At 38.6% G+C, this 12,129-nt stretch overlaps 1 protein-coding gene across 1 annotated transcript in view; it reads right to left on the bottom strand.

Moving 5' to 3' along the window:
* LOC139946475 (glutamate receptor ionotropic, NMDA 3B-like) overlaps positions 1 to 12,129 on the bottom strand; it is a 36,578-nt gene that overhangs the window by 8,031 nt on the left and 16,418 nt on the right. Inside the window, exon 5 of the mRNA XM_071944142.1 lies at positions 2,244 to 2,377. Within this exon, the coding sequence (XP_071800243.1) occupies positions 2,244 to 2,377 (134 nt within the window). The remainder of the gene's footprint in view (positions 1 to 2,243; positions 2,378 to 12,129) is intronic.

The following is a 12,129-nucleotide window of genomic DNA, read 5'->3' as shown; positions in this document are numbered from 1 at the left end:
GAGCTCAACCAATCCATAATATACAGAAGTGAATTAGAACAAAAACTGGATATCAGGGGATTTCCCCTTAGAATCATTCTGACAGGTTCTTCAAAGCCGAAGCGAGGGGCCGTCAGGTTCACTAGCACCTCTTTCCAACCCTTCGCGACATTAAAGGGAAACGTTTGAAACCGTGCAAAAAGTAGAATTTAATGATCCACACACAAATATGCCATAATTTTTGCTCTTGTTTGCAGCTATTTTTAACTGTGTACAGCGCCTTGGGGTCCAGTCTTGGATGTAAAAGGCGCTTTATAAGCGTTGTTTATTATTATTATTATTATTATTATTATTATTATTATTATTATTATTACTAACACGGTCTGCGAATTCGAGGAGTCAAACATTTGACTCCAAAAAACGTATAACAAAGAAAACCATGCAATGTCGAGGTTTTGTGCGGATAACGTTATTCTACTTTTAAAACATCTTTCCAACCATCAGCTTTTTATAACAAGCGATCAAAGGCAACGCCCGATCAAAGGCAACGTGTCCCTTTAAAAACATGTTCTGCTATATTTTTCAAGCTGAGCGCTAGCGATGATGGATCACGGTGAGATAGGAATGGGGGGGGGGTGTCTGTGACGTCAAACCATAGACAACATTTAATCACTCGTCTCATAAAACGTCAGTCATCGTTAGTTATGGTTAAGTAAAACCACATTTTGCCGGGAGAGGTCCCAGATAATGTGATCATTGGTCATGTTATCCTAGATACAAAGTAGATTAGTCCTTGATGATTGAAAACCTATAATATTGTGTGACAAACCTCCACAAAATTAGGTGAAGACGCGAAGGCTTGTTAGTGGATAAAATATGTTCTTAAAGGCAGTGGACACTATTGGCAATTACTCAAAATAATTATTGACATAAAAACTTACTTGGAAACGAGCAATTGGGAGCTGTTGATAGCATAAAACATTTTAAGAAACGGCTCCCTCTGAAGTAACGTATTTTTTACAGAAAGAAGTAGTAATTTCTCACTCAAATATTTGACTTAAAGGAACACGTTGCCTTGGATCGGTCGAGTTGGTCTTTGAAAAGCATTTGTAACCGTTTGTTATAAAATGCATATGGTTGGAAAGATGTTTTAAAAGTAGAATACAATAATCCACACAAACACGCCTCGAAATTGCACGGTTTTCTTTTTACCTCGTCGACGAACACGGTCGGCCATTTATGGGAGTCACATTTTTGACTCCCATAAATGGCCGACCGTCTTAGTTCGCAAAGTGAAATGAAAACCACGTAATTTCGAGGCAACATTGTGTGGATCATTGTATTCTACTTTTAAAACATCTTTCCAACCATATACATTTTATAACAAACGGTTATAAATGCTTTCTATAGACCAACTCGTCCGATCCAAGGCAACGTGTTCCTTTAAATTGAGCTGAGGTCTCGAATTCTAGCATCTGTAAGCACACAACTTGTGCAATTAAAGGTGTTTTTTCTTCCATATTCTCTCCCAACTTCGACGACCATATGCGATCTAATGTTCACAGGTTTGTAATGATAAGCATTTGTTGAGATACACCAAGTGAGAAGACTGGTCATTTACATTTACCTAAGACGTCCAATGCCAGGAGCAGTTTCATTACAAGTTTATGGCAGGTTTGAGAATCGGCAATTGTTTAAACCTAGTGACATATCTGACAGTATCTAGCCAGATTTGTGGACGAAGTTGGACGATGGAGATTCCAGATATATACTAGTGTACATTGTACATCGCAAGTGAGCACAGAGGGCCTTCTCACAGAAAGGACACCTTTACGGCCAACTTTAAGGCAACCATTTCGGAAACGATCTTTGGTCATTATTATCATTCGGTAGAGGGCGGGCTTTGAATTGCACGAAATTCAGAAACACTTTATCGTAATATTAGAGTCATTTTTTTATTTCCAAGATTGAAGAAAGCTTTGAATATCTTACATTCTTAATTAAGATAAATAAAATTAAGCCATTTGATTGTTTAATTATATAACTGTAGATACAACAAAAACTATAAACCTATGAAAGTCTATTTTGTGTTTTCGAGATTTTGAGTGAAATGTTTCTCAAAATATGTTTTATTATCGCAAGCTGTAATACTTATATACTACGTTTTTATTGCCAATAATTTTAGTGATACCAAACGTATACATTCCCTTTAAATGAATGCATGCTTCAAAGTTGTTTAAATAATGTTGTCCATTATGACTTACCCTTGGACACGCCAATACCGTAGCCTTCCTCACCAAAGGGTTTGCCCACGCTGACGAGGCTGCACTCTGGGTCATTTGCCATCCGGTACTCAATCACGGGGGAATCGTAGATAAAAACATCCAACTCACCTTGCCTTATATCCAAAAGATAATGAAGAAATTCATTAATCCATTCATTCATAAATAACAGATAAACGAATAAACAAACAACTGACTACATTTATAAATATTTAAGTAAATACTAAATTTAAAGAATACACGGGAAGTTTAGATGCTCAAGTCCCGAATTAAAGTCTCGAACATGTTACAGTCGAGTTGACCAAAGTGGTGCCGAGTGTATCTTCGAACAGTCGTGTTGGCCAAAGACAATACAAAGTGTTATAAAACATATGGATGTTGGTATGGTGCAGCGTGTAACTTCTAACAGTCGAGTTGACCAAAGTGGTGCCGACTGTTTCTTCTAAAAGTTGAGTTGGCCAAAAACAACACAAGGTGTCACAAAAAACAGGAATGTCGGAGTGCGTCTTTAAATGCAGTACCGACTTCTGATCAACTCAGTGTCTTATTACCTAGGATGTTTTATTTCAGTGCTATTTAGCCAACGAATCAACACAAGCCGAATTTGGCGGGAAAGAAAATAGAATTATTGAATCTAATCAATTCCACAGCCTCCAAAGCTGACCAGCGCCACCTGCCCACGTGTGATCGCCAGTTGGTAGCTCGCCGTGCATATTCGACTAACATGAAGCGGGGGAGTAAACTTGGAAAAGAATCAATTAAACTACCCAAAATAATTCATAAATAATGCAAATGTCTGTGGGATACGTTGGGTTAGATTCTGGAGAATTGGTTAATTCAGATCTATAAAAAGAAACACATCGACTCGGAGTGCATGACTGAATATTGCTTTGAATTGATAATTTCTTATTCACAAGCCATGTTTTACCGAACTATACATATAGCCTGTAGGCCGACAGGTAGTTCTGTTAAACATTATTACTTCAATGTTGTTCCTGTAAGCTGTTGTTTGAAAGTAAGTATTGTTTCTGTACTTTGTGAAATAGTGAAATAAATAAGAATTAATATATGTTAAATTTGCATAAGGATAAAGATAAAAGAAATATTTGCCTGTGTCTTTTTCATCTTTTTTTTTCTCCACAGAACTCGGAAAAATGCTTACTTACATCGGTGGTGCGGACAAAAACCAATAATATTCTGATGAAAGCTTGTTTATAAACAAAGCATCAAAGACGTTCACTTTATTTTTATTTTTTCTATTTTCTTCATGTTGGCCATTTATTAAAGTTCACATTTACTCAAAACTTTATACCGTTATATTTTTTTGTTGACAAATTGATACCACCGTAAACCAAATCAAGCCTGAGTGGCAGTATAGAGTCTGGTTCCCGCTTGCAATAACAGGAGCCAGTATTAATTGTTGATACTGCGCAGGAGGGAACCCGACGCAGATGCCATGGAATTAATGGCCTTTGAATAAAGGAATTTAATTTTTCCCTATCCCACAACACTTCGTTGAAAGCAAAGGTCTTGTAGTAGTACGACTGTACTATTACAAAATCAATGCAACAAAAGGAGATTAGGTGCGATTCTCCAATCTGATCCCCCTTTAAATGACATGGTAATTGAAGTTATACATGTCTTCGTGGCAGAGTCAGGGAACCTGGAACCGATAGCTCCTGTGGGGATTGGGGTTTAATACAAACTAAAAAGCCAGTGAATCTTCGTTGTAAAAAAAAAAACATTTGCAATTATGATTGAACACATCGTTAATTGAACACCTGCAAGATCGTATCTTCGAAGACCGAGGCAGTTGAGAGAAGAAACGGTTTGCATCCCAATCATCATACTGTGGATGTTTAAATGACACTGGACGGTATTGGTAATAACTCATAAGAATTGTTAGCATAAAAACATTCTTGGTATAGCGAGCAATGGATAGCTGTTGATAGTATAAAACATTGTGAGAAACGGCTCCCTCTGAAGTAATGTAATTTTTGATAGAAAAAAGGTTAATTTCTAATACTCACGTACTGACAAAGTCTTTTAATATATTTGTGTATGAATAAAGTTGTGCATTTTTTTTCACAGATTTGTATTCTATGCATATGTTGGGATACACCAAGTGAGAATACTGGTCGTTGACAATTTACCAAACGTGTCCAGTACCTTTAAAGCACGTGTGTTTTATGAATAATATTGTCAAAGACCAGAATCCACACATATGAGACCCAAATAGGTGTCGCATGCAATTATGTCCTCTATGCAACACTATCCGGAGGACATTATTGCATATGTAATCATGTCCGCCGGACGGTTTTGCATATGCAGTCGTGTTCCCGGACGCTGCTGCATAATGCAACTGAGTCTGCCCGGACACATTTGCATATGCAGTTGTGTCCGCCCCGTGCAAAACCGTCCTTGCAGTAAATTAAACGCCTTTGGTCGACGGAACACGTTCGCCATTTTTTTAAAAGCTAAGTGCATATCATGAATGACATGGGAATGTTCGGCCGTTGGGTATTCGCTGCAATCATAAAATACGTGAATATTCATGCTGCATTTAGTGCATGCATGCTCGCTTACGCGCGCACATACATGTACATGTCCACCGGACGGTTTTTGCATAGCCCCGCACACGATTGCATATGCAAAAGTGTCTGGAGCGGACACTATTGCATGGCGGACAAAATTGCATCTGACATAGGCCCTACATGCAATAACAAACGTGTGAAAGTTTAAGCTCAATCAGTCACGTGAAACATGTGCAAAAATCCTTTAAAATGTATCACCTTTTTTCAAATATTGAGTTTTTGTCTCGCAAGATCAAAACTTACTGCTCGACTCATTTTGCAAAAGCCTGCATTTCGAGCAAACATTTATTCAAACGGGAGTTTGACAAACTGTGCAAAACTGTGAACATATTTGCTTATAGTACTATAGTTATCAATGTTATGCATTACCCTTTAACATGGCACTCTATGTTTACCACGTATTGTAATGTAATAAATATTTATTTCTGAACCAAGAACTGGATTACTTCATGAAGTTACAAGATACGCCATTTTGTCTGCCTTCTCGTCTCCCCTTGTGAGTAACGTAATACTAATCATAGGAAATGACAATAGTACAAAAAAGACGCCATTCTGGAATTAAAATGTAATACAGATAGACGCGGATACAGTGGATCTAATTGGATAATGCTCATTTGAATAATTTGTTCGCGGCCAAATCTTAAATTACATTATGATCACAAAATCATCGATTGTTGTATTCATTGAGTTGGCCTTTGAGGTCAGAAAGTACAAACTTTTGTGTCTGTCCGGCCGGCAGTCGGTTTCTTAATAGGCGTCAGAGTTGTTATTAAACTACTTCACTCAGGAGGTAGAATAGGCTACATTTGAATAAGGAAATTAAATTGCATGATACATAAAGTTGGTGCACCATAATCAAATTAGAAAATCATTTCAAGCTCATCTTTTATGGAAAGATTCGTTATTTTTTCCCCTCCCTGATTGTTCCGTAATTGGATGAAACGCTGAGATCCTCCATCCAATGTACACAAAGCACACAATCGACTTGTTCGTTTTGGGATAAACGGCGTGTTTTGACAACCGTTCTGTGTCGCCACTAACTCACTATGAGCAGAACAGTAAATCGGTCGGCGTTTTGCGGATGCCCGGGGAACAGGGGAGCGAGCTGGCAGTCCCCCCGCAAGCTTGCAACAGTTTATAAACGCAGGGAGCGCATGGATAAACAATAAAGACGGGGGGTTGTTATTATCTGCTCTTCACTCAAACGAACACGGACGGGGAAAAGTAGGACAAAAAACCTTCGGGACCTTGTTTAGGTATAAATTATTTTCGTACGTGCATGGTTGTAAATCATTTACTACAACTCGTTTTCTTGTTACGTTTCCCGCTAGTGCATCGCCAAACTTCACTGACTTGGCCTGGTTTTTTTTTTCATCGGTGGGTATAATAATTGCTTCTAAAAGTGTCATTATTCGCGATTAAATGACAATGAATCTCGTTATGAGCAAATTCAAATGCCTGAATGTATCTTGTTAAACCGTAATGAATAACGACATCGGCTTTGGCGGATTGGTATCTCCTTCATCAATAGGATATCAAAATAGAACGTTATGGACGGGACTTAATTAAAATGTAGAACTAAGGGTCGGCGGATCGTTGATTAAATTTCTACTCTGGTCGTGGGAAGTTTAGTACAATGAACAATTAACCATGCAGTGGAGCAGCATATATCCATTTGAAATGGGAGCTACTGACTGAATTGGCAACTAAAGATTTGTTATGTGTGTTAAATATCCTTTTCGAACACAATGGTATCTTTACAATTATTATGGACTATGAATTATTTGAATAACTGGAATGTATAATCCATATACAACACCTGTATCAATCTTCTTTGTTTCGTTTATTTTTTCTAAGACATGCATTAAAAGAAACTGGATAGATTTCACTAAATGTGTTGAAACCTCTTTCCTTCTTTACCTGGACACTTGGCCTGTGTCAACAGGGTTTGCAATGGCGTACCGAATGGGACAATAGGCTTAGATCTTTAGAAACAAAATGTGGTAAGCAATAACTTTGTAGTGTGTCATATACAGTAATTGCATATTTCACACATTTTTTGGCAGGTAATCTGGATGTGCTTGCAAATTCTCTGAGCTTAGTAGCAGCATGGAGCAAGGATAGCTGTACTAAGAAACATGAGTGTTCTGAAGTCGTGACTGGTTCAATCTTATTTTCAACCTCTTCAAAATGCACTGAGAATGAGGCCGTGTCCGAATTTGGCGACTACATCTATGGGTACGGCTAGGCTTTCGCGTCATCATGTTTGGATGTATAGGACGTCCTTAGCAACACCCTTGACGACAACCCTAGTCGTAGCTTCAGCCACCAATTCGGATACGGCTTTATTATGTAATAAGAAACATGGGCGGTCCTTGCTCCTATATAGTTGACACATAAACGAAAAACAAAATGAGTAAATCCGAACGATATAAAAGAAAAACCACTCAGATATTTAGGTTTCGAATTATGATATTAAGAAAAATGTCGCCAGGGTTGATTTAAGAAATGTTACCCTTTAATGCTAGCCGAGGCTGCAACTCCCACCGGGCCAGAAGCACGCAGCAGTACCCGGACAGGAGGGGGGAGAGAGGGGACTTGTGCCGGGCCGTGGAGAGCTTTGTCAAGTGGGACGTGCCGTGTTTCTCGCCAACCACCCCTCAAGAGCTCGCAGTTTGTCAGCGGTTATAAAGTTATTTGTTTAAGCCCGGCGCACGGTGCGAAACGATGGAGCTGCTTCGCTGAATTAATTTCAGCTGCCACAACGAGTCCCTAGTGACCCCCTGCCAGTGAAACTTCTTTCTCTCCGAGTCTTAGGCCAAGTAAAAAAATTACGAGTTGATGGTCTGGGGTCTTTTACAAAAAGAGGAGGATGGGGGCCTTTTTCTTTTCATTTCTTTTTTCTTCTTCCTTCAAAAGTGGCCGTTAGGCATTTTAATTCAAACTTGCCACCAATTCTTCAGATCAAAGTCACCACTAACTTTATGTAATTACAAGTTCTAAAAGTATCTGAAAGTTTAATGAGAAACAGAAAGATAAATTGTACAAAAACTTTAAAAAAAAAGAGAAAAAAAAAAGATGCTGCCTCAAACAAAATGATGAGGGAGGGGACGACCAACTGTTTTTTTTCCGTCTTCATCTGTAAACCAAGGCACGGTTTACTTATGACCGACCGTCTTCAATGTTGTCTTCGCTCATTGATTTTGTGTATGTGTGTCATCGTTCGTTGTCAAATTCACATTCAACACAAAAACAACAATCCTTAAGGCTGCATTAGCCTTTTTGAGGTATGGTGGACACTAGGAGTGCACTGTTTGGTTTGGGTATATACAGACAAGTTTATACCAAGACCTAATTAAATGGTCATTGTCTGCTATATATCTCAAAATGGCTTCTTGAGAGAAAAGACCTGGGCCCAATTTCATGGCTCTGCTTACCGTAAGCACAGAATCGGCGCTTACGGAAGCAGGGAATTCTGTGCTTACGGCAAGCCTATTTCACGGGTTAGCGGCAAATTTTGGCGTCTGCGCGTGCGTACTCCGCGTTTCTAGGCGTTCTACGCTTACAAGGCTAGCGCAGAAATTCGGCGCTTGCAAGTCAGCGGAGAATCGTGAGCGTAAGCGCAAATTCGGCGGTAAGCAGAGCCATGAAATGGGGCCCTAACGTGAACAACTCAATCATACAGTGTTAAAGAGGGGCTCCGATGTTTTTATTCATTGCGATGCGCCCATTTTCCAATTTGTGGAGTACTTATGAAGTTGAGAAAATAAAATTAGCTGTTGCAAACTGCTAACCAACCAAAAGGACGTAACTGTAAAAAAAAAAATTTAAAAAAAATAAAAAATGCAAACAAAAAGTTTATGGCCTGATGTTTTGACCCTAGCCGCGTATTTCTCGAAGGGTAATTGACAACACAAAAACAAATGACTAATAATAATAAGAATAAAGAATATTTAAAGGCGTCAAAATCCACCAAAATGAGGCGCCAAAAACAAGAGGGGAAACCACATCAAGGAAAACAAGAACAATTACACATAAGCGACATTACACAATGTGGTTTTTAACTTAATCTTTAAAGTATCGAGACTAGAAATACTGCGGATTTGAAGAGGTAAATCATTCCAGAGTGTGGGTTCAACAAAATTACCTATCATCCCATGATTTACTACTCTTAGGAACCTGTAGCATGCATGTATTAGAAGATCGGAGAGATCGTACGGTATTAAGCTTTTACCAAGTGTAACTTTTAAGGAGTGAAGTGGAAATACAGAAATAGAGAGTCAGAAAGCACACAGAAAAAAAGCAAGGGGGTAACAAACTAATAGGGAGACAAGGGGGAGGTGGGTTGGAGAGAAGGGGTTGGTTTGCCGAATTTTGGCAAAAGCCCCAAATGGTATCAGGATGAACCTAATCGGTTTTGCACGTATACGTCATTTCGACGTAGGTTACGAAGACATTTTGGTTTGCGGTAAAACACCATGTGTGTATCTATACTTGCCAGGTAGATTTTGTTCTTGAGAGAACTGTCCTTTATATTCTACTACCGCGGAGAGACTTCTTCTTCGAGAAAGAAAACAAAAATGTATGTACTTTGCCACAATTCGGCAAAGCCACTGTGTATACAAAACTCATCAGTATTTTTCTTGCATTCTAAAACAAACAACTATGAACTTTTTAAAGGTGTGTTGCGTGGGGGGGGGATGGCGTTCGAACAGATAGCCGTGCAAACATTACCTGTAGATTCTCTACGTCTCGCCGTGGGCCCCTATAGGACAGTTATCTTATAAGATGAGAAAGTACAAGTGCGTTGGGATAATGGCTTCACTACGCTAAATCTACCTCCTTAAAAAAACCACTCGACGGCTACGAAAAAACATCTTCGCCGCATCCGGCAATCTTGACGACTGTTTGTGTTTCCTGGAAGTGCCAGACAAAAAGTCAAAAAGCAGCGACGGGAGTTTTTTTTTTTTAATTTTCAATCATCATTTGGAGGAATCTCTTGTGGGTTTTTCATTTTCTTTTTCACCGATTGTTGCTGCTATTCATGTAATTCTAGATAGATTCAAGATGCTTTTCAAATAATTTCTCGAAGTCAATTTAGACGGTGTAGTGTAAATAACGGTTGGCTGTGACAAGCCTCGATGGAATTAATTGTCTAAGCTATAAAAAAAAAGGGGGGATCGTACCTTAAAAGGCAACCAATAAACTAGATCGTTTTTGTTGTTTGAAATGGCGACTACGGTGGGCTGTAGCTCTAGTGCTATAACCAGTCAGGCGTGTTCGGTGGGTGGTTCTTTTTGAAAGTTTTTCGAAGTCTTACTCACTTATCAAACGTCTCATGACTGAAGCCTATTGTTCTTTCCTTTGTCCCTGCATTTTCCCAAAGACTTTGTAACAATACATTGCCGATGGCCTTTACAGTAGCGGCATTGTGTCTTAAATGTCTAAAAACTACAATGACACAACCAAGACAAAAACAACAACATAAACACTGCCAAAGAAGTCCAAGGGTATGACTTTTATCCAGGTCTACAAACAAAAAATCATTTACTGATGAAAATTGAAATCTGAATGCTTAGTGCACGATGAGATTATTCAATTGCGATTATTCTACTGTGGCATTGTGTCTAAAAACTACAATGACACAATCAAAACAAAAACAAAAACTTAAACACTGCCAAAGAAGAACATGGGTATGAGTTTATTCAGGTCTACAAAAAAAAATCATTTACTGATGGAAATTGAAATCTGAAAGCTTAGTACGCGTTGACATTATTCAATTGCGATTATTCTACTGTGGCATTGTGTCTTAAAACTACAATGACACAATCAAAACAAAAACAAAAATATAAACACTGCCAAAGAAGGTCAAGGGTATATGAATTTATCCAGGTCTACAAAAATAAACATTATTTATTGATGAAAATTGAAATCTGAAAGCTTAGTACGGCGCTAAAATTATTCAATTGTGATTTCCTTTATATATGTTTTTTTTTCCTAAGTGGTGATCCCTCGCTGCACTCAATTATGCTAATTTGCAGCGTGTACAATTGAAATACACCTCTTGACCTGAAGTTAACTCCAGTGGGAATGTTTTTTGTATTCTCTCTCATCTCTCTTCTCTTTCAACCTGAGTGAGACTCGACGCCATGAATGTGATTATTAAAAAACATCTCGAGAGCTTTGAACAAAATCGAACATTCATACACATCGCCAAGTGTCCGGTAGGGTCCATTAAAACTCAGCAGCTTAGGGTGACGTCATACTTGTGCGGGTATGCGTGAGTAGGATTATGCACCATTCGAACCGGGAACCTTTAACAATAGAGTACAATAGAGTCAACGGTTCAGGAAAGGTCAATAGTTGGAAAGCGTTTACAATACCAGGGAGCTTTTGCGATTTTTTTTTTTTAAATAAAAACAAAAGAGGGACAATATGAGGTCCACGGTTGCAGGAGTATACACACTTGTGTGCGTGTGTTTGTAAAGCCAAATGGCGACTGATTAAAGGCAGTTGACACTATTGGTAATTACTCAAAACAATTATTAGCATAAAACCTTCATTGGTAACGAGTTATGGGGAGAGGTTGATAGTATAAAACATTGTGAGAAACGGCTTCCTCTGAAACAGCGTAGTTTTCGAGAAAGAAGTAATTTTCCACGAATTTAGTGAAGATAGTGAGTTACAGCTATATATAAGAATGTCTCTTGTGCTGCCGAAGTGTCCCTTCTGCATACACAGTGCAGTCGGTGGCCGCCAAGTTGCATGGCAATGATTACCCTCTGTGACATAACCTTAATTAATCTTTAACCAACAATTTAGATGTGTAACCTTATTGTAGAATTTAAAAATCAAAGACATGGATATAATATACCACATATTTCCTGTCTTTGACTTTCAAGGCAATCTTAGCATTCAATAAATTGAGCCACAGTCAGATTTGACATAACCTGAAGCTTTCAGAATCAAACAGTAAACATATATTTGTTGTTTGTTTATAAAGCTTACTAACTTAACTTTACTTCTAGCATTGTGTCCAGCTAAATTCTCCTTTTCGAACATCTTACTGGCAAGATGGCAGTTAATGCGTGTCGTGAACGAGCGGTCATAAAATCACCAGACTCAAGCTCTGGTATTCCTGATCAGCAGAGTGTTGGGAACAGAATATTGGAACATCTTGAGTTTGGACTTCTTTGTTGCATCTTCTGTGGGCGCTTTGTAACCTTGTGAAAAGGGGCGCCTCATGTAAATGCTGATAAGTACATGTGTGTGTG

The sequence above is a fragment of the Asterias amurensis genome, chromosome 13, assembly GCF_032118995.1.
Source record: "Asterias amurensis chromosome 13, ASM3211899v1".
NCBI lineage: Eukaryota > Metazoa > Echinodermata > Asteroidea > Forcipulatida > Asteriidae > Asterias > Asterias amurensis.
The sequence above is the reverse complement of the archived record's forward strand: the minus strand, read 5'-3'. Positions and strand labels throughout refer to the sequence as shown.